The sequence below is a fragment of the Poeciliopsis prolifica genome, unplaced genomic scaffold (genome assembly GCF_027474105.1).
Source record: "Poeciliopsis prolifica strain line A6 unplaced genomic scaffold, Auburn_PproV2 SCAFFOLD044, whole genome shotgun sequence".
NCBI lineage: Eukaryota > Metazoa > Chordata > Actinopteri > Cyprinodontiformes > Poeciliidae > Poeciliopsis > Poeciliopsis prolifica.
The window spans coordinates 3,706,582-3,730,954 of record NW_026562419.1 but is presented as its reverse complement, the minus strand read 5'-3'; the positions used below and the strand labels follow the sequence as shown (position 1 = coordinate 3,730,954).

The following is a 24,373-nucleotide window of genomic DNA, read 5'->3' as shown; positions in this document are numbered from 1 at the left end:
ATTTTCACAGGAATGTCGCCATGCTGTTCATGCTGCAACGCTTTCTGGGTAAATGACGTGTAATGGTCCAACTGCCTGGCTCCTCCAGGCAAAACAGTGATGAGTTATTAAGTCTTTTGAACCAGAGCCCTGCCCTATTGGATCAGAACTAGAAATAAGAAGCGGTGACAAAGAGGAGGAGCAAACAGAGGAAGAGAAAGAGTCGCAGGAACTGCTGCTGCCTGCGACTTCATAATGAAACAATGAATGACTCACCTCTGGTCACTGTGGTCCGGTGTTACGGATTTACTGCTGGCTAAATTAATTGGTTGAAACCTTTGCGCTCCACTGATGTTTCTCAATTGTAGGTGGCTGCATGCCTGTTGAAGATGCTACCTGTGTGACAAAACCATTTGCCAAACCTTGCTATAAATCCCATCTGTGTTTAAGGTTGCATGTGAAAATTATGTTTCAAAACAAGTTTCAGCAGAACAGCGTTCAGTGCGCTTCTAAAACACCACCTTAGAGCAGAGCCAGATCAATGAGTAACATGATAATCCCAATCACATTCAGGTTCATCAGAATAAATTAATTTAATCTCATCAACAGCCACAATATAAACATGAGTGGAAGGTTTCTGCTTTTTATAACCAGCACTGATCTGAAAAACATTTTACTTTTAATCCCAAGGCTCTTCAACATTTGCTTTCAGTGATTAATCTTTGCTTTGAGATCTGTTTATGGCATCTACAAATCTATTTCGACCTTTGACGAGTTTCAGCCTCTGAAGCAACAAAGAAATCAGGACAAGTTCAGACTAATTTACATGTTGATTTTCCAGATTAATGTAAAAAAAGAAAAAGAAAAAAAAGGCAACATTCAATGTTAGAACAATAAAAGTCTCTAATTAGTTATTCCTGAGATCTCAATGAGATCTTTGTTTACATCCTGGTTTGGTAAAAGGCTCTTAAAAGCCACGCCCACACAAACATCTGTCTCTCCCAGCTGCCACAACCTATTTTTATTTATTCATTTATTAGCCACCACCAGTTAATCTGACGACAGTATAGCTCCTGTTAGCATCTCTGTTAGTGTCCAGCTCTGTCTGTCTCAGTAGCTCACTTTTATTTTTAGCTCATTAAGGTAAAAATCACCTGTTAGCCTTTGTTTATGGAGGACCAAAACTGACATACTAAAAAAATAAAAACATAAATATATATTTTGTTTTTCCTTTGATGTGCCGTCATCAAAAAATACATATACATTTGTATTTTTCTTGCACATGTATTTTCGTCAAGAAATTTATATATATATTTTTTTATTCTCCAGGTTGATCCGGTTTATGTCGCACTTACGGACCGTCTACAAATGTCTGACCCAAACACTCCTGACAAACTCGTTTTAATAAATGGCTTGTGACCATCTGACACTAAAATGCCAATTCATGCTGTTACATGAGACACATTTTCCTCGATAAAAATTTCAAGTCATATTCAATATTTTAGGATACGTCACAAGGCCACACACACACACCCGCACCCCCACTCCCCCCGCCCCCCCCCCACACACACACAGCAACACACACACACGCAACACACACACACACACACCACACACACACACACACACACAACACACACACACACACACACCACACACACACACACACTACACTGACATTCTGCTGGCTCCTGCCGGTTCACTTTCCATGATTTCAAACAGAATTGATTACATCTGTAATATTTCTATAGCATCCTTGTTCTGATTTTATTCATTCATAATCTCATATTAATGTCCATATTCTCAAAGTAACAGAACCAATCAGACTTCTGGTCCAAAACCAGAACCGTCTGATGAGAGCCACAGAGACAAATTATAGGAGGTGAGTTGATGAGGAGAGAGTTCTGCTAAATCTGGACCTGCTGTTGGATCTGTCAGTCAGACATGGTGAAAAATAATAAACCTCCCAACATAATCAGCTGATCTACAGTAGGTTGTGTAGAACATGTTCTTATTAACAGCCTTTCATTCTGGGATCAGTTCTGCTGCAGCTCACTGTTTGATAGATCTGATTCCAGATCAGAACAAACCAGCTTCAACTTGTTCATTTCTGATCAAACTGGTTTCACATTCAGTTCTCTGGAAAGTCTCAAGAAGCAGCTACCTGTTACAAGCTCCACCCCCTACCTCCATGTCTGATGTCACTTCCTGTCTCTGCATAACTTCTGATATCTGCATAACTCACATGATCCAACATGTTTCTGCCTGTAATAAAGCAGCTGCTGCTGCTCAGCCTCTGCTTGTTGCTGTTCTCCTTCGTTCACCTTAAAGGTTCAGTTTGATCGGATCTGATCAACAGAAACAACCCGATCAATAATCCATTCTGCTGGGCTCCACACTCTGCTCCTCATTAAGCAGCAGAGACATTTCAACAATCATTTCAAAAGTTTAACTGCAGTAAAACACATAAAGACAATTTTCTCTGTAGGAACAGCTGCTCTGCTCAACTATTCTCTCCATGTTTTCTTTTTAACTTCCTTAACAGTTTTACGAGCCACTGCTCTTTTCTTTTCATAATCAATAAGAGTTTCTATTGTTACATTTTTCTACAGTATTTTAAATGTCCTGTTACGATCTTTAACCGCTCTGGTACATTCATCATTCCACCAAGGGACTACTTTTTTCTTCCCTTTTATTATTATTTTTGGTATACTTGAATTTGCAGCATTTAAAATATGATTTGTTATCTGGCTTGTACACTCTTCTATATTGCCTTTTAATGTAACCAAATGTCTGCTTTCCTCACAATTTATTTAAATTTTTTTCCAATCAGCTTTATTAAAACACCATCTTGTGATTATGACATCTTCTTGTTTCTTTATATTATCATTAATTATTGTACTCACTGGAAAATGATCACTTCCTATTGTAGATTCCCTGTTGACGTCCCATTCACATGAACCTACAAGACAATCAGATGCTAATGTATATCTAGACATGAGGTTGTATTTTTATCTCTGGTTTCTTTTCCATTGTTAAGACAAACTAATGACCTTCATCCATATTTCTCTTATGTTGCCATTTTGGTCCGTCTTCTTGCTGCCCAGAGACTATTAAAATCACCGCACCATAATTCTCTTCTATGTAATTTCCCAGCCATTTCCTTAAGCATTTTACAATCGAGATTTTTACATGGAATATAATAGTTTATCATTTTAATATTACCATATTGTCTTACATTAAATATTTCTATAATAACACATTCTAATTCATTATTCATTGGGATTTTCTTATAAGCTATTCCATCTTTAATAAAGTAGCACATCCTCCTCCATTACCATCACTTCTATCCTGTCTTTCCATGCTGGATCCAGGAATCTTAAAGTCTAGGTTTGGTTTTAAACCATGTTTTCTGAATACATATAATATCAGGGATTATTTCTAATTCATAAATATACTTTTTAAATTCTTGTCCATTGGCTATTAAGCTTCGAGCATCCCACTGAAGGATATGTAAAACCATTAAAAAGAACGGTTGGATCCAAATCCTGAATATTTTCTGTAGTTTCAGAAATGGTATCTATTTGATCTGCTTGTATTTCTTTCATATCTAAAAATCTTCCAGCTGCTTTTATTTTATCACTTTTTTCTTCATTTGCACTGTTACATTAATAATATGGCATATAAATGCTACAAAGTTTTCTTTTTATTCAAATGCAAATATCCAAAACCATATATTTTGGGATATTTGGATTGACTAGGATTTGTCTCTGCCCGTTCTGCACTTGATTTGTATTCCAAACTGAGTTTCTTTGACCTGTTTCTCCTCTTCCTCTACCACTGTCTTTCTTTACTCTTTTTAAGGCTTCAGCATATGAAATTCTTTCTGTAATTTTAATTCTTTGAGCTTCCCTAGCTTCCTTTTGTATTTGGCAACCGCCATAAGCTGCACTGTGTTCTCCTCCACAATTACAACATTTGATTTTTGCATCTTTCTCACATTTTCCATATTCATGTGGGCCTCCACATCTTGCACACCTGATTTTTCCTTTGCATTCCTTTGCAGTGTGTCTCATTCTTTGACACTTAAAACAGCGGAGGGGTTTAGGGATTTACTCTCTAACTCTATAGTTCAGCTGGATATGGCACAATATGATGGCACAATATTTTGAAACTGTAAAATTACTGCCATATTGTCTTTAGGTTCCCCATCTCTTTACTTTTAATCCTAGTGGCATCTGTTATTTTCCCCCCTTTGATTTCTTTTTTCACATCCTCCATTGCAGTGTTGTCTAAAGTATTGAAATCTCAGAGTCCAGTAAAAGTAGAGGTTTCTCTCCAAAATATGACTTTGGTAAAAGTAAAAGTCACTGAAATGTTACTTGAGTTAAAGTCTTAAGTATCTGAAATGTCTTGTATTTAAGTATTGAAATTACTGTAACAATGGATGAACTCACTAATGTAATGAAAAGTAAAAAGTAAAACAAGGCAAATGCAGTTTGAATGACATTTTTTATATTTTGGTAAACTTGTTAAATACACTTAAAAAATGAAAACAACCAAGTGCAGAGAAAATGAAACCTGCTAATAGATAAACCTGCAGCATCATTTAGTTAAGAACATTAGATGCTTTACCTAAACCCAAGGATAACTTAACCTGCTTTAGATTAACTTAACCTGCTTTAGGTTAACTTAACCTGCTTTAGGTTAATTTAACCTGCTTTAGGTTAACTTAACCTGTTTTAAGTTAACTTAACCTGCTTTAGGTTAACTTAACCTGTTTTAAGTTAACTTAACCTGCTTTAGGTTAATTTAACCTGCTTTAGGTTAACTTAACCTGTTTTAAGTTAATTTAACCTGCTTTCCAACTGAACCAGATTCTTAGTAAATCCTCCAGGACAGAAAATACAAAGTTTCTATAAGCCTCCAGTTTTCCCTTTCAGTAAGGTCAGTGCTGAAAATGAGAAAAATAAATAGTCAGAACAGAAAATGCAGCAAACATGAAGAAAAAACCCGTTAGGATTCCTCTACTTCACACACTATAGGTGCAACAACTGGTCATTATGCAAAAGAAAAAGAATTGGGAGGGAAATGCAGCTTATTGGCATCTGAAGAGGAGAGATTTTAGTTAACTTGGTGTTTAATGGGAGAAGGAAACAGACCTCAGTGAAGCTGAACCCCATCTACTCAAATAATCCAACAAATACTCTGATTGGTTTGTGCTCAGTTTGTGCAGCTTTGGTTTCCGAGATATTAAAAATGATTTTTTAGGTCATCCAAAATATATACTTTTTAAGGTTACAATTACTGAGAATATTGAGTATGACTAAAAATTCACTGGAGAACAGTGTGTCTCGTGTAACAGCATGAATTTAGTGTCAGTTGTTCACAAGACAAGAAATCTATTTCCATTAGTTTCTCAGGAGAGTTTTGGATGTAAAATTTGTTGACTCTCCCTGAGTGAAACTCTGACTCCTTGAGGAAGGAGGAGACCAGAGACCGGCTGGCCGAAATTAGCGTACATGAATCAGATCAACCTCGAGTTAGACGCTGCTTACACAGGATATTGGAACAGTCAAAATCCAAACTGAAAACAACTTTGCTGCGTTTGTTTTAACGGCACAAACGGAGCACTAATGAACCAGCCCACTTTGGTTTGTTTTGGAGCAAAATGCGGGGATGGTAACTCTGGATGGCCTAAAAAATCATTTTAATATCTCGGAAACCAAAGATGCACAATCGAACATTTTAACGGCACAAACGGAGCACTAACCAATCAGACTGTTTGCTGGACTTTGTGACGTAGTGGGGCGGTGAAACCTGAGCATCCTATTGGTGGAGATGAACAAACCCAGGCTAACAGGCTTTGTTGCAGTTGATCAGTAGGTTGGTCAAAACATTTGCGTTTCTCTCGTTTTTTTGTAACGAGTAACTAAACCACACATTGAAAATGTATCGGAGTAAAAGTATGAAATTAAGTTCAGAAATGTAGTGAAGTAAAAGTGAAAGTTATCAAACATTTTCATACTGGAGGAAAGTATGAAGTACTCTAAAATATACTTAAGTAAAGTAGTGAAGTATTTTTACTTCCTTACTATACAAGACTGATCCATTGTCATTTCCAGCAGAACTCCTGAAATCTCTCCTCTCAGCCTCGCTAACAATCCTGGGATTTGATTCTAACTCTTTCCCCCATCAGGGTTTTCATTTTCATGATCTTCTGTTGCTGTGATTCACTGTTAGCATGTATTAGCATTCTTCTGTTCATGATTCTAGCCATTTTGGTTTTTCCTATTTCTGCCTCTATTGCTTTGGTCAGTTTTATGGGATGTATAGCTTCCCCCCTCTTGCTTGAATTCTACCATAACTTTAAATTCTGCTTCTAAATTAACTTGACTCTGTTCTTCTGAATTCGCCCTTTAGTTTGTTTTTGTCCTTCTGCTAATGTCAACTCTTGCCTCACTTCCTTCTGACCAACTTCAGAATAACTCTTTCTTGTCTTTTCCTAAATGCTCTTTTCATTCGTGATGATCTAGAAATCATCCAATCATCTCATTCCCACTATTTCCTCCTGATGTAGAAGCCATGCTTTTTTTTTTTTTAATGCGAACAGTATACAAAGACTCGTTGAGGTACAAAGAACATTACAACATAGGTAAATAAGAAACAAAGAAACAAGGGGCTGAAAATACAGACAGAAAAAACAAACAAACTGTAAGGCAAATGACTAAAAAACCAAGCAAGATTCAAAACAAAAGAAAAGTAGAGATACTGTCAGTCACTTTTTTTGCATACCTAGTTTTCAAAAGTTTCAGGGAAGCATAAAACAGCTTAAACTGATTCTTCTGAATCAGTTTAATAAAAAATCAAAACTAGGAGTAGAACCTCTCCATTTACAGCAATGTATATGATATTTAACAAGTAAGAAAACAATTCACCATATCAGATATTTGATCATCAAGGTTATCAACATAATACAAAATGTGGGTGATATTTATCTCAGGGATGTCTTCAAGTTTGAGACATAACCAGTTTTTAACATCTTTCCAAAGTTGAAATGTAGAAGCCATGCTGCTACAGTCAATGTACAGCTTATGCGATCCGCCAAAATTCAAATTCTGTTCTCTCGTTTCCGCCTCTTCCACCAAACAACCATTCATCCCGTTGACAGATTCGCTTCCTTATAAACAGTTTGGCGCCTCAGTGTTTTTCTGTCGCTCACGTGACTCGTTGAAAGCATCACGCGCACAGAGACGGGTTGGTCTGAGAGCTTGGCGCATGCGCATCGGGGACCCATCACCGCCATATAACGTTACGTCTAACATACAGACTGTAGAAATGGTTCGTTTCATGATCGTGTGGTTCTGCTGGACTCTCAGTATCGGTTCTGTCTCTGCTGAAGGTGAGTTTTTAATCCGCCTTCATCTTAACGCAAGATTCTCACAATCTGTTGATCCAGAGACAAAAGACCATCAGGAAACTCGGATGATGCGATGATGACGTTGCTAGCAGTTGAACACAATGCGAAACATTATAGTCCGGTTATATTAGAGTCATAATAAGAACAATAAATCATGATAAAACCTCAATGTTTGTAAAACCAGCTAACATAGAGACCAAGCTTCTGGTGACGTCACGCCCTGATCTGAGCTCTGACTTCCGGTTGAAAGGAAAACGATTCTTGTCTAAATCTAGTTCATGCAGCTAAAGCCTGAAAGTGAAGAAGATCTGGACTGATTAACAGCTCAGACAATCAGGCATCATTTAGAGACCAATTCACACAGATCTGGATCTGGATCTAGATCTAGAATCTAGAATGTAGGTGTGGATCCAGATCTAGGTCGAGAACATCTCGTCTCCATGCCAGCTGGGATCAACAGCAGCCTGACATCTACTAAGATGTTCTGGTTCTGACCCGGTACTCAGATTGACTTGCTCTGATTGCTTCCTCATCTTTCCTCTCTCAGCCATCATGTTCAGTAAATCAATCTTTAGTTTTGCTGTTCATTGCATAAGAAGAGTGCAGTGAGAGAGAGCTGAACTTTCACAGGATCTATATTTGTGCTTTCAACATTTCTCTACAGAAGACTTTGTTACTTGTACGAGCAAAACTTGTTCAGTTTCTAACAGATGTTTGTTACCTAAACAAGCTAAAAATAAATCCTGTTTTTATCCACAAAGCATTTAAACCCAACATCTGTAGCTTCCTGGTTCTGGATCTCAGAACATGAAGCTCCAGGGTCTGAAAAGTGGATCAACGTGTCGTCAGTCACTAAGTTGGTCTCAGTGACTGTTAACCACTGAAGTGACTTGGTGAAGCATTTTAACCTGCCATGGAAGTACACAATCCTCTTTGACCTTTGACCTCTCTGTTGTTCCAGACGTCACAGGTTATTCTGGACAGAACGTCACTCTGAACTGTACAACAACAACTACTGGGAACAAACCTGTAGCTGTGGAGTGGAGCAGAACCGATCTGGAGGAGGAATTTGTTCTTCTGTTTAGAAACGATCAGATTGATCCATCTATCCAGCACCGATCTTACAAGAACCGAGTGGATCTGGCAGACAGACAGATGAAGGATGGAAACGTGTCTCTGGTTGTGATGAACGTGACGACCAGCGATAATGGAACATATGAATGTCGAGTTCAAAATCAAGGAAGCCTGGATGCTGAACTGATCAGAACCATCAACCTGCATGTTTCCCTTCATCCTCCTCCAGGTGAGTCTCTTTAACTCTGGATCAGAACCAGCACCTTCCTGGTTCTGGATCTCAGAAACACCTGGGATCATTTGATTCACTGATTCTAGTTCCGTCTTTGTCTGCAGGAGACAAGAACTCAGGAAACCAGGATGGATCCATCGGACTGATAGTTGGTCAACATCACAGCTGATCAACTTCCTGATCTGATCAATCATGATGTCACTTTTATACAGGCCTGACATCCACTGATGTGAAATGGACCATAATCCATGTCTCTGGATTATAATCTGCAGAACTTCCATCAGTAAAATCTTTCTCAGATGCGTCCAGGTTGGTGATTTAAATGATGCGTCAGTCCCAGCAGCATCAGCTGATTTTGGGCCGTTTGTTATTGATCCATTTCACATCAGTGGATCCATCCTCAACTTTAATCTGAGGAGCAGAAAAGTGTTTCCTGGTCATTTGGTGATAATCTGAGGAAAATCCTGAATGTCTGCAGACATGAAGCTTCATCAGGATCCATGTTGCAGCAAGAGAAAGAAAAATGTTGGAAACATGAAGAATAATGAATATTTTATTGAGATTTTTCTGTTTGTATTTAATCTGACCTCAATGTGTTTATCAGGTTTACATGTTTGTGCTTTTTTATAAAGTGTTTATTTTGTTATGTTTTCCAGTATTATGATGAATTAAAGCCTGAAACATTGAAGTGATTCAACTTGTTTGAATTTCAACATTAATAACTCAGAGTTTCAGATATTAATAACTCAGAGCTTCAGGTATTAATAACTCAGAGTTTCAGGTATTAATAACTCAGAGCTTCAGGTATTAATAACTCAGAGCTTCAGGTGTTAATAACTCAGAGCTTCAGGTATTAATAACTCAGAGCTTCAGGTATTAATAACTCAGAGCTTCAACATTAATAACTCAGAGCTTCAGGTATTAATAACTCAGAGCTTCAGGTATTAATAACTCAGAGCTTCAGGTGTTAATAACTCAGAGCTTCAGGTATTAATAACTCAGAGTTTCAGGTATTAATAACTCAGAGCTTCAGGTGTTAATAACTCAGAGCTTCAGACATTAATAACTCAGAGCTTCAGGTATTAATAACTCAGAGCTTCAGGTATTAATAACTCAGAGCTTCAGGTATTAATAACTCAGACCTTCAGGTATTAAATAACTCAGAGCTTCAGGTGTTAATAAACTCAGAGCTTCAGGTATTAATAACTCAGACCTTCAGGTATTAATAACTCAGAGTTTCAGGTATTAATAACTCAAAGCTTCAGGTATTAATAACTCAGAGCTTCAGGTGTTAATAACTCAGAGCTTCAGGTATTAATAACTCAGAGTTTCAGGTATTAATAACTCAGAGCTTCAGGTATTAATAACTCAGAGCTTCAGACATTAATAACTCAGAGCTTCAGGTATTAATAACTCAGAGCTTCAGGTATTAATAACTCAGAGCTTCAGGTATTAATAACTCAGAGCTTCAGGTATTAATAACTCAGAGCTTCAGGTATTAATAACTCAGAACTTCAGGTATTAATAACTCAGAGCTTCAGGTATTAATAACTCAGAGCTTCAGGTATTAATAACTCAGAGCTTCAGGTATTAATAACTCAGACCTTCAGGTATTAATAACTCAGAGTTTCAGGTGTTAATAACTCAGAGCTTCAGGTATTAATAACTCAGAGCTTCAGGTATTAATAACTCAGAGCTTCAAGTATTAATAACTCAGAGTTTCAGGTATTAATAACTCAGAGTTTCAGGTGTTAATAACTCAGAGCTTCAGGTATTAATAACTCAGAGTTTCAGGTATTAATAACTCAGAGCTTCAGGTGTTAATAACTCAGAGTTTCAGGTATTAATAACTCAGAGCTTCAGGTATTAATAACTCAGAGCTTCAGGTATTAATAACTCAGAGCTTCAGGTATTAATAACTCAGAGCTTCAGATATTAATAACTCAGAGCTTCAGGTATTAATAACTCAGAGCTTCAGGTATTAATAACTCAGAGCTTCAGATATTAATAACTCAGAGCTTCAGGTATTAATAACTCAGAGCTTCAGATATTAATAACTCAGAGTTTCAGGTATTAATAACTCAGAGCTTCAGATATTAATAACTCAGAGCTTCAGGTATTAATAACTCAGAGCTTCAGGTGTTAATAACTCAGAGCTTCAGGTGTTAATAACTCAGAGCTTCAGGTATTAATAACTCAGAGCTTCAGGTATTAATAACTCAGAGCTTCAGATATTAATAACTCAGAGCTTCAGGTATTAATAACTCAGAGCTTCAGGTGTTAATAACTCAGAGCTTCAGGTATTAATAACTCAGAGCTTCAGGTATTAATAACTCAAAGCTTCAGGTATTAATAACTCAGAGCTTCAGGTATTAATAACTCAAAGCTTCAGGTATTAATAACTCAGAGATTCAGGTGTTAATAACTCAGAGTTTCAGGTATTAATAACTCAGAGCTTCAGGTATTAATAACTCAGAGCTTCAGGTATTAATAACTAAGAGCTTCAGGTATTAATAACTCAGAGCTTCAGGTATTAATAACTCAGAGCTTCAGGTGTTAAAACTCAGAGCTTCAGGTATTAATAACTCAGAGCTTCAGGTATTAATAACTCAGAGCTTCAGGTGTTAATAACTCAGAGCTTCAGGTGTTAATAACTCAGAGCTTCAGGTATTAATAACTCAGAGCTTCAGGTGTTAATAACTCAGAGCTTCAGGTATTAATAACTCAGAGTTTCAGGTGTTAATAACTCAGAGCTTCAGGTATTAATAACTCAGAGCTTCAGGTGTTAATAACTCAGAGCTTCAGGTGTTAATAACTCAGAGCTTCAGGTGTTAATAAACTCAGAGCTTCAGGTATTAATAACTCAGAGCTTCAGGTGTTAATAACTCAGAGCTTCAGGTGTTAATAACTCAGAGCTTCAGGTATTAATAACTCAGAGCTTCAGGTGTTAATAACTCAGAGCTTCAGGTGTTAATAACTCAGAGCTTCAGGTGTTAATAACTCAGAGCTTCAGGTATTAATAACTCAGAGCTTCAGGTGTTAATAACTCAGAGCTTCAGGTATTAATAACTCAGAGTTTCAGGTGTTAATAACTCAGAGCTTCAGGTATTAATAACTCAGAGCTTCAGGTGTTAATAACTCAGAGCTTCAGGTGTTAATAACTCAGAGCTTCAGGTATTAATAACTCAGAGCTTCAGGTGTTAATAACTCAGAGCTTCAGGTATTAATAACTCAGAGTTTCAGGTGTTAATAACTCAGAGCTTCAGGTATTAATAACTCAGAGCTTCAGGTGTTAATAACTCAGAGCTTCAGGTGTTAATAACTCAGAGCTTCAGGTGTTAATAACTCAGAGCTTCAGGTATTAATAACTCAGAGCTTCAGGTGTTAATAACTCAGAGCTTCAGGTGTTAATAACTCAGAGCTTCAGGTATTAATAACTCAGAGCTTCAGGTGTTAATAACTCAGAGCTTCAGGTGTTAATAACTCAGAGCTTCAGGTGTTAATAACTCAGAGCTTCAGGTATTAATAACTCAGAGCTTCAGGTGTTAATAACTCAGAGCTTCAGGTATTAATAACTCAGAGTTTCAGGTATTAATAACTCAGAGCTTCAGGTATTAATAACTCAGAGCTTCAGGTGTTAATAACTCAGAGCTTCAGTGTTAATAACTCAGAGCTTCAGGTATTAATAACTCAGAGCTTCAGGTATTAATAACTCAGAGCTTCAGATATTAATAACTCAGAGTTTCAGGTGTTAATAACTCAGAGCTTCAGATATTAATAACTCAGAGCTTCAGGTATTAATAACTCAGAGTTTCAAGTATTAATAACTCAGAGCTTCAGGTATTAATAACTCAGAGTTTCAGGTGTTAATAACTCAGAGCTTCAGATATTAATAACTCAGAGTTTCAAGTATTAATAACTCAGAGCTTCAGGTATTAATAACTCAGAGCTTCAGGTATTAATAACTCAGAGCTTCAGGTATTAATAACTCAGAGCTTCAGGTATTAATAACTCAGAGTTTCAAGTATTAATAACTCAGAGCTTCAGGTATTAATAACTCAGAGCTTCAGATATTAATAACTCAGAGTTTCAGGTGTTAATAACTCAGAGCTTCAGGTATTAATAACTCAGAGCTTCAGGTATTAATAACTCAGAGTTTCAGGTATTAATAACTCAGAGCTTCAGGTATTAATAACTCAGAGCTTCAGGTATTAATAACTCAGAGCTTCAGGTATTAATAACTCAGAGCTTCAGGTATTAATAACTCAGAGTTTCAGGTATTAATAACTCAGAGCTTCAGGTATTAATAACTCAGAGCTTCAGGTATTAATAACTCAGAGTTTCAGGTGTTAATAACTCAGAGCTTCAGGTATTAATAACTCAGAGCTTCAGGTATTAATAACTCAGAGCTTCAGGTATTAATAACTCAGAGTTTCAGGTATTAATAACTCAGAGCTTCAGGTATTAATAACTCAGAGCTTCAGGTATTAATAACTCAGAGCTTCAGGTATTAATAACTCAGAGTTTCAGGTATTAATAACTCAGAGCTTCAGGTATTAATAACTCAGAGTTTCAGGTATTAATAACTCAGAGCTTCAGGTATTAATAACTCAGAGTTTCAGGTGTTAATAACTCAACTTCAGGTATTAATAACTCAGAGCTTCAGGTGTTAATAACTCAGAGCTTCAGGTATTAATAACTCAGAGCTTCAGGTGTTAATAACTCAGAGTTTCAGGTATTAATAACTCAGAGTTTCAGGTATTAATAACTCAGAGCTTCAGGTATTAATAACTCAGAGCTTCAGGTTAAAAACTCAGAGCTTCAGGTATTAATAACTCAGAGCTTCAGGTGTTAATAACTCAGAGCTTCAGGTGTTAATAACTCAGAGCTTCAGGTATTAATAACTCAGAGCTTCAGGTGTTAATAACTCAGAGCTTCAGGTATTAATAACTCAGAGTTTCAGGTGTTAATAACTCAGAGCTTCAGGTATTAATAACTCAGAGCTTCAGGTATTAATAACTCAGAGCTTCAAGTATTAATAACTCAGAGTTTCAGGTATTAATAACTCAGAGCTTCAGGTGTTAATAACTCAGAGCTTCAGGTATTAATAACTCAGAGCTTCAGGTATTAATAACTCAGAGCTTCAGGTATTAATAACTCAGACCTTCAGGTATTAATAACTCAGAGTTTCAGGTGTTAATAACTCAGAGTTTCAGGTATTAATAACTCAGAGTTTCAGGTATTAATAACTCAGAGCTTCAGGTATTAATAACTCAGAGCTTCAGGTATTAATAACTCAAAGCTTCAGGTATTAATAACTCAGAGCTTCAGGTGTTAATAACTCAGAGCTTCAGGTATTAATAACTCAGAGCTTCAGGTGTTAATAACTCAGAGCTTCAGGTATTAATAACTCAGAGTTTCAGGTATTAATAACTCAGAGCTTCAGGTATTAATAACTCAGAGCTTCAGGTGTTAATAACTCAGAGTTTCAGGTATTAATAACTCAGAGCTTCAGGTATTAATAACTCAGAGCTTCAGGTATTAATAACTAAGAGCTTCAGGTATTAATAACTCAGAGCTTCAGGTATTAATAACTCAGAGCTTCAGGTGTTAAAAACTCAGAGCTTCAGGTATTAATAACTCAGAGCTTCAGGTATTAATAACTCAGAGCTTCAGGTATTAATAACTCAGAGCTTCAGGTGTTAATAACTCAGAGCTTCAGGTATTAATAACTCAGAGCTTCAGGTATTAATAACTCAGAGCTTCAGGTATTAATAACTCAGAGCTTCAGGTGTTAATAACTCAGAACTTCAGATATTAATAACTCAGAGCTTCAGGTGTTAATAACTCAGAGCTTCAGATATTAATAACTCAGAGTTTCAGGTATTAATAACTCAGAGCTTATTAATAACTCAGAGCTTCAGGTATTAATAACTCAGAGCTTCAGGTATTAATAACTCAGAGCTTCAGGTGTTAATAACTCAGAGCTTCAGGTATTAATAACTCAGAGCTTCAGGTATTAATAACTCAGAGCTTCAGGTATTAATAACTCAGAGCGTCAGTATTAATAACTCAGAGTTTCAGGTATTAATAACTCAGAGTTTCAGGTATTAATAACTCAGAGCTTCAGATATTAATAACTCAGAGTTTCAGGTGTTAATAACTCAGAGCTTCAGGTATTAATAACTCAGAGCTTCAGGTGTTAATAACTCAGAGCTTCAGGTATTAATAACTCAGAGCTTCAGGTGTTAATAACTCAGAGTTTCAGGTATTAATAACTCAGAGCTTCAGGTGTTAATAACTCAGAGCTTCAGGTGTTAATAACTCAGAGTTTCAGGTATTAATAACTCAGAGTTTCAGGTATTAATAACTCAGAGCTTCAGGTATTAATAACTCAGAGTTTCAGGTGTTAATAACTCAGAGCTTCAGATATTAATAACTCAGAGCTTCAGGTATTAATAACTCAGAGTTTCAAGTATTAATAACTCAGAGCTTCAGGTATTAATAACTCAGAGCTTATTAATAACTCAGACCTTCAGGTATTAATAACTCAGAGTTTCAGGTGTTAATAACTCAGAGTTTCAGGTATTAATAACTCAGAGTTTCAGGTATTAATAACTCAGAGCTTCAGGTATTAATAACTCAGAGCTTCAGGTATTAATAACTCAGAGCTTCAGGTATTAATAACTCAAAGCTTCAGGTATTAATAACTCAGAGCTTCAGGTATTAATAACTCAGAGCTTCAGGTATTAATAACTCAGAGCTTCAGGTGTTAATAACTCAGAGCTTCAGGTATTAATAACTCAGAGCTTCAGGTGTTAATAACTCAGAGCTTCAGGTATTAATAACTCAGAGCTTCAGTATTAATAACTCAGAGCTTCAGGTATTAATAACTCAGAGTTTCAGGTGTTAATAACTCAGAGTTTCAGGTATTAATAACTCAGAGTTTCAGGTATTAATAACTCAGAGCTTCAGGTATTAATAACTCAGAGCTTCAGGTATTAATAACTCAGAGCTTCAGGTATTAATAACTCAGAGCTTCAGGTATTAATAACTCAAGCTTCAGGTATTAATAACTCAGAGCTTCAGGTATTAATAACTCAGAGCTTCAGGTATTAATAACTCAGAGCTTCAGGTGTTAATAACTCAGAGCTTCAGGTGTTAATAACTCAGAGCTTCAGGTATTAATAACTCAGAGCTTCAGGTGTTAATAACTCAGAGTTTCAGGTATTAATAACTCAGAGTTTCAGGTATTAATAACTCAGAGCTTCAGGTATTAATAACTCAGAGCTTCAGGTGTTAATAACTCAGAGTTTCAGGTATTAATAACTCAGAGCTTCAGGTATTAATAACTAAGAGCTTCAGGTATTAATAACTCAGAGCTTCAGGTATTAATAACTCAGAGCTTCAGGTGTTAATAACTCAGAGCTTCAGGTATTAATAACTCAGAGCTTCAGGTATTAATAACTCAGAGCTTCAGGTATTAATAACTCAGAGCTTCAGGTTAATAACTCAGAGCTTCAGGTATTAATAACTCAGAGCTTCAGGTGTTAATAACTCAGAGCTTCAGGTATTAATAACTCAGAGCTTCAGGTATTAATAACTCAGAGCTTCAGGTATTAATAACTCAGAGCTTCAGGTATTAATAACTCAGAGCTTCAGGTGTTAATAACTCAGAGCTTCAGGTATTAATAACTCAGAGCTTCAGGTGTTAATAACTCAGAGCTTCAGGTGTTAATAACTCAGAGCTTCAGGTGTTAATAACTCAGAGCTTCAGGTGTTAATAACTCAGAGCTTCAGGTGTTAATAACTCAGAGCTTCAGGTGTTAATAACTCAGTTTCAGGTACTAATAACTCAGAGTTTCAGGTGTTAATAACTCAGAGCTTCAGGTGTTAATAACTCAGAGCTTCAGGTGTTAATAACTCAGAGTTTCAGGTATTAATAACTCAGAGTTTCAGGTATTAATAACTCAGAGCTTCAGATATTAATAACTCATAGTTTCAGGTGTTAATAACTCAGAGCTTCAGGTATTAATAACTCAGAGCTTCAGGTATTAATAACTCAGAGTTTCAGGTATTAATAACTCAGAGCTTCAGGTGTTAATAACTCAGAGTTTCAGGTATTAATAACTCAGAGCTTCAGGTGTTAATAACTCAGAGTTTCAGGTATTAATAACTCAGAGCTTCAGGTATTAATAACTCAGAGCTTCAGGTATTAATAACTCAGAGCTTCAGGTGTTAATAACTCAGAGCTTCAGGTATTAATAACTCAGAGTTTCAGGTGTTAATAACTCAGAGCTTCAGGTGTTAATAACTCATAGTTTCAGGTATTAATAACTCAGAGTTTCAGGTATTAATAACTCAGAGCTTCAGGTGTTAATAACTCAGAGTTTCAGGTATTAATAACTCAGAGCTTCAGGTGTTAATAACTCAGAGCTTCAGGTGTTAATAACTCAGAGTTTCAGGTATTAATAACTCAGAGCTTCAGGTATTAATAACTCAGAGCTTCAGGTATTAATAACTCAGAGCTTCAGGTGTTAATAACTCAGAGTTTCAGGTATTAATAACTCAGAGCTTCAGGTGTTAATAACTCAGAGCTTCAGGTGTTAATAACTCAGAGTTTCAGGTATTAATAACTCAGAGCTTCAGGTATTAATAACTCAGAGCTTCAGGTGTTAATAACTCAGAGCTTCAGGTATTAATAACTCAGAGTTTCAGGTGTTAATAACTCAGAGCTTCAGGTGTTAATAACTCAGAGTTTCAGGTATTAATAACTCAGAGTTTCAGGTATTAATAACTCAGAGCTTCAGGTATTAATAACTCAGAGCTTCAGGTATTAATAACTCTCAGAGTTTCAGGTATTAATAACTCAGAGCTTCAGATATTAATAACTCAGAGTTTCAGATATTAATAACTCAGAGTTTCAGGTATTAATAACTCAGAGTTCAGGTGTTAATAACTCAGAGCTTCAGGTATTAATAACTCAGAGTTCAGGTATTAATAACTCAGAGTTTCAGGTATTAATAACTCAGAGCTTCAGGTAATAACTCAGAGCTTCAGGTATTAATAACTCAGAGTTTCAGGTATTAATAACTCAGAGCTTCAGATATTAATACTCAGAGTTTCAGATATTAATAACTCAGAGTTTCAGATATCATAAACATGTCATCAGATCCCTTCAGAGTCACTTTGACAGAAACATAAAATACATAAAAACTCGACTTGATTCTGTTCTAATATTTAATCTATTAACAGAAAAGGTTGATTGATCTGAATATCTGGGCATTAATAAGATCAATAAATCAGCAGCAAACATAAAGACTCACAAACATCGACTTCATCCCAACATTAAAGATCAGAAACAGCAACTGACCTGCAGCTTCATCACTTATTCAATAACTTCATAAAACTATGACCTGTTAATAACTGATAACTAATATTAGTTACCCTGGTGATGATTTATCAATAAAACTAGCAGAACTGAATATGTTTCATAAATCTGTCTGTCAATCATCTCCTGGTTGATCAATATAAAGATCATGATCAGATTTATTAATCCTGCTGTAAAATGACAAACATTTTGAGTCACTACTAAAGTTTTTCTGACTAAAGTTCAGCCTGACGGAGGAATTACTGACGTTATTGATCGTTTATTTGGTCAATTATTGATGGTTCGTTGGTCCAGATAATATTTCAAAGCAGCAGTAAAGAGGAAACTGACCTGCAGCGTTTCATGGCGGCCCACTGATCCTCCACGTTGCCAGGTTGGACTCCGTCCTCCAGTCGCTCTGCACTCTGTGACCCAGCAGCTGTGACTCCGCCCACTCTGGAAAACACAGGTGAGAAACTCATGCAGGTAAAAACATGTCAGAGTCAAACATCCAGGAATGTTTCAGTTCACAGCAGAAACAAAACACAAAGAGTATTATCAGTTATTGGTTCCATATTGGCTCAGTTATTGGTTCCATATTGGATCAGTTATTGGTTCCATATTGACTCAGTTATTGGTTCCATATTGACTCAGTTATTGGTTCCATATTGACTCAGTTATTGGTTCCATATTGACTCAGTTATTGGTTCCATATTGACTCAGTTATTGGTTCCATATTGGCTCAGTTATTGGTTCCATATTGGCTCAGTTATTGGTTCCATATTGGCTCAGTTATTGGTTCCATATTGGCTCAGTTATTGGTTCCATATTGGCTCAGTTATTGGTTCCATATTGACTCAGTTATTGGTTCCATATTGACTCAGTTATTGGTTCCATATTGGCTCAGTTATTGGTTCCATATTGGCCCAGTTATTGGTTCCATATTGGCCCAGTTATTGGTTCCATATTGGCTCAGTTATTGGTTCCATATTGGCTCAGTTATTGGTTCCATATTGGCCCAGTTATTGGTTCCATATTGGCCCAGTTATTGGTTCCATATTGACTCAGTTATTGGTTCCATATTGGCTCAGTTATTGGTTCCGTATTGGATCAGTTATTGGTTCCATATTGGCTCAGTTATTGGTTCCATATTGGCTCAGTTATTGGTTCCATATTGACTCAGTTATTGGTTCCATATTGGCCCAGTTATTGGTTCCATATTGGCCCAGTTATTGGTTCCTTATTGGCTCAGTTATTGGTTCCATATTGGCTCAGTTATTGGTTCCATATTGGCTCAGTTATTGGTTCCATATTGGCCCAGTTATTGGTTCCATATTGGCCCAGTTATTGGTTCCTTATTGGCTCAGTTATTGGTTCCGTATTGGATCAGTTATTGGTTCCATATTGGCTCAGTTATTGGTTCCATATTGGCTCAGTTATTGGTTCCATATTGGCTCAGTTATTGGTTCCGTATTGGATCAGTTATTGGTTCCATATTGGTCCTGATCACCTGGGAATGATTTACTGAACTCTGCAGAATGTGAAGGTCACAAACTGAAGCTGAGGAGAAAACAGAATCAGGTTCAAAGGTCAGAATAGAATCAAATGTTTAGTTTCAGCTTTTAGTTCAGAATATTTTTGCTCCACATTTTAACGTTTCTGCTGCTTCAGTGATTTGAACTAAACTCAGTTTAAACCTCAGAAAACATTTAGTTTAATATTTAAATGAAATCAGTAACTGGACTGATGACCTTTGACCTCTGCGGTGTGATCATTAACCCTGATTGGCTCCAACACTCAGACTAAACGTCTCATTTTATCCTGGAAGCTTCATTTGTTGTAACAGTGAGATTATTGATTATAATCTGGAATAAAATCTGATCCATGGTCAGTTAGAGACAAAATCATTATTTAATGTTGCATTTATTTATTGCTTTGCACCTTTAATATTCTGTAATATTAATGTGAATAAATGCTGTTTAGTTCTTCCTCTGATCTTCAGTTTCTTGTTTATCTGTAATATTTCTAAACATCCTGATGGAAAATCTTCATGTGTTCATTAATTAATCTGAGGATTAATTAAATTAATTTCACATGTTGATTTTGAGTTTATTTAATATTCATAAAGCTGCAGCAGAAAGATATGAACCATGTTGAGGCTTTTATTGTGAAATCTGTGATGAACTTTCAGCACCATAAACTAATCATTGTTCTGATTATCAATAATCTATAGTCAACCAGCTGCAGGTCAGAGGTCAAACTATCAGGTAAAATCTGTCCTTTATTTATTTTATGATCTTATTTATTATAAATCATCAGTTTTTCTGACATCATCATATTTTAATAAACTGTTTACAGGATTTTCTCACCTGTGCAGGTGAATTTGTTATTTTTGTTTCATTTTTCTAAACCGACCCCTCCTGCCCTTATGACCGCTGTGACCTCTGACCTCTGCTGCTGCTGTGCAGAGGGAAACTTTCACATCTGAACTTGTCTGAGTTTGTCTGATGCAGGAATGAAGATCGTCATGGCAACCAGGACATGTCTGGACCGGTTCTGGACCGGTTCTGGACCGGTTCTGGTTCTGTAAGTCTCCTCTCTTCCTGCTGCTGTTGTTCATGTGTTCATCAGTTTGTCCTGTTTTCAAACATTATTTCTCATTAATGTGTCTTTACTTTATTATTTATTATCATGTTTATGGACATTAGAATATTTTCTGACGTCATCGCAGGTCGATGTTTGGCTCTGAGGCGCCACCTGCTGGTTGTTCTTTAATCTGAATGTTTCTCCTCTAATCTCAATCTGTTCTAATCTCCATGTTCCTCCAGATGAATTAATAAATCCATAAACCTTCAGCCTGATAGAGGATCAATAACTGATCAATAACCGGTGAGTTCAGGTTTCTGAAGGTGACACATCAGCTCCTCTTCTGCTGTGTTGCAGCGTTCTCCTTCTTCCCTCCTGACCAAAGTTTTCTTTATGTTTCTGACCAGAAGATAAAAGTTCAATCATCTGAAGATCTGATCATTAAATGATTTATTCTATTGATCTGCTGATGTTTCAATATCAGATTGATTATAAATTAATGTATTTCAGATCAATAAACTCAGATCTGCCTCTTTATGATCATTCAGAGACGTTTTGGAACTTTATTGCACTGTAAAACATTTCAAGTTGGTTTAACCTGGAAATCAAATATAATTTAAATCAACAAGAAAATAATTTTGGTTTAAACTCAAATTCATGAAGTTGATTTAACAAAATATCTAAACTTTTATTTTTAGGATCATTAATGTTGAATTGTGAGTTTTAATTTGATGCAGAAATTTAAACCAAATATTTATTTCACAATATGAAGAAAATCTTTTACTTTACAATCATTTATATTCTTGTTTTGAAATTGCATGAACAGTATTTCTGATCTGATGATGAATTTGATTAAATATTAAATAATAAATTCTGTAATGAGATCAGGATTTTATCTTCCAGGTCTGAAAACTGTTGCATTAAATTGAACAGAATCAGATGAATTTAACGCCTCAGGATGCAACGCCACGCCGCTGAGCATGCTGGGAAATAGTTCCCACTGCTGTCTCCTAACTCAGGTTATTCAATCTTGGAGGCCTGACAAAACTAACTACAATGAATTTGCACAATTCATTAATATTAGTTTAACTTTCACAAACTCACATTTAGGTTGAAAATCTAAAACACAGTAAATTTATTTGACTTAAATAGACGATAATAGACACAACTAAACGCAGCTGCGATGTTTTACAGTAATAATACACTTTATGTGAATTATTTGATCTGAAATAAATAACATGAACCAGAACTTTGATTCAGAGTAACTTTAACAAAACTATTATGTATGATCATTTTATCTACATTTTGTTTTTAAAGGGGCAGAATTATCAAAGTGTTTGAGCTTAAAGTTCCTTCATTGAAACAAACCCGGATCAATACTTTGACTCTTTCAGTTCCAGATTTGCTGGTCAGAGGAAATGTTTCCTCTATGATGCCGAGGCAGAAAGAGAAAAGAGAGAGGATGAAGGAGTGGATGCTGGAAAGATGAACTGGATTCAATCTGATTCTGTTGCTGACTGGAAAACAGAGAAGCTGCTGGAAAACTGACTGATGTGAAACATTTGGTTTTAGAGATGATGGAATCTGGAACATTTGGATTTTCCAGAGGAATTTGAGAGATGAGAAGAGAGTTTCCTGAGATCAGTTAGAGAAATGATGAACCTGGATCAGGAAGGGAACAGCATGTGGGAACAGTTCAGGAACCAGGAGCTCAGAGGATCAACCTGCAGAGAAACAATGAGATGAAGTTCAGCCAGATCACCAGCAGGGGGCAGACAGCATTCATCAACTAGACTGATTTCAGATCAATAACTAATAGAAATGATCATCTGATAGACCATGGATCAGAACCAAACATCTTTACTGGGATTACTGGGATTACTGGAGCTGAGAGCAGCTGCTGACTAACTGAAGGGTTCAGATCATCTCAGCAATAAGAAAATATTTCATCATTACAGATGAACTAAGATGTTCAGAGCCTCTTGGGGACAAGGGGATGTTTTTCCTCACAATAATCTATTGATCAGATATGATCTGATAACTGATCAGTAATAACTGTAATAACATCTCATTGTGAAATATCTGAAGTTTTATAACTTTTCCTTTAGGATAAAAATGCACCAAAAACCTGAGATATAAACAGAAACGTTCCATAAATAGGAAACAAATAAAAATACAACCTAATGTGGATTATTTCTGAGTTTTTATCTCAGGTAATAAATCATCTGACAGCTTTGATCGTCTCTGTTGTTCTGATTGTCTGAATGGTTTTCATGTTCAGCTGCATCTCAACCTGAACAAACATAAACATGCAGTGAATGAATCGATTTCAATCACTGTTACGCACCAAAGACTTAATAATAATAGGTTTTATTATTATAAAGCACAGTAAGCTAATGGTGATGGTGGTTGCACTGGGTTAACTGGGGAATCTCATCTGTCTGTATCAATCAACTCCAAACCATTTCTTTGTTCTCTAACAGTTATTGATTTATTGATTTATTCCATTTTGACTATCAGGCTCCAAACTGCCAGTATTGACCAGCCGCTCATCACAGCCAGCAGATCCTCAGTTCATACCTGCTGACGCCACGCCCACATGAACACGTCCACATGGACACGCCCACATGGACACGCCCACCTCCAGGTGTCAAAGCCTCTGCTGCAGTCAGATCAATAGTATTTCATTCATATGGCTCTTATGGAGCCTCAGTGAAAACGTGTTTGTTGTCATTAAGTCTGATTAAAATGGATTTATTCACTGCATGTTTCAGACGGAGCTGCAGTGAAAACGGCTCTTTAAACCATCAGACTAGAACAGAAACACCATTAAAACTGACAGATCAATCAATCAATCAATCAATCAAATTTTATTTGTATAGCACATTTCAGCTACAAGGCATTTCAAAGTGCTTTACATCATAAACACAAAACACAAAGGCATGCAACATAGAATAAAATACCAAGTTGTTTTTTTTTTTTTTTTCCCTCTTTTTTCCCTTTCTTCCCCCTTCCCTTTGACACGGAATTTAAGCGCCTGTTATCACCGGACTCCGCCGTCCGTTTAACCACGGGTATTCGCCGGGCCCCGTTGCCCACAACAGGAAAAAAAAAAAAAAAAAAAATTACATACATATCCACAAAATCAAATCCATACATATTACATTTCAAATGCAACTCTACACAGGTGCGTTTTTACTTGAGATTTAAAGGAAGTCAGGGTTTCTGCTGTTTTACAGTTTTCTGGAAGTTTGTTCCAGATGTTTGGTGCATAGATGCTGAAAGCTGCTTCTCCTCTCTTGGTTCTGGTTCTGGATGCAGATCAGAACCAGAACCAGAACCTGAGAGTCTGGAAGGTTGATACAACAACAGCAGATCTTTGATGTATTGTGGTGCTAAACCGTTCAGTGATTTATAAACTAACAACAGTATTTTAAAATCTATTCTTTGAGCTACAGGGAGCCAGTGGAGGAACTTTAAAACTGCTGTTATGTCTCTATCTTCCTGGTTCTAGTGAGAACGCGAGCAGCAGCTTCTGGATCAGCAGCTTCTGGATCAGCAGCTTCTGGATCAGCAGCTTCTGGATCTGCAGCTTCTGGATCAGTTGCAGCTGTTTGATTTATTGGACAGGCCTGTGAAGACGCTGTTACAATAATCAATGAGACTAAAGACAAATGCATGGATGAGTTTCTCTAGATCTGGCTGAGACATT

At 36.5% G+C, this 24,373-nt stretch overlaps 1 protein-coding gene across 1 annotated transcript in view; it reads left to right on the top strand.

The window, feature by feature from the left end:
• The first annotated feature begins 7,165 nt into the window (after positions 1-7,165).
• The window catches only part of LOC129376517 (uncharacterized), a 226,746-nt gene continuing 209,538 nt past the window's right edge, over positions 7,166-24,373 (top strand). Inside the window, exons 1-2 of the mRNA XM_055056124.1 lie at positions 7,166-7,381; positions 8,361-8,702. Coding sequence (XP_054912099.1) covers positions 7,258-7,381; positions 8,361-8,702 — 466 coding nt within the window. The 5' untranslated portion in view covers positions 7,166-7,257. The remainder of the gene's footprint in view (positions 7,382-8,360; positions 8,703-24,373) is intronic.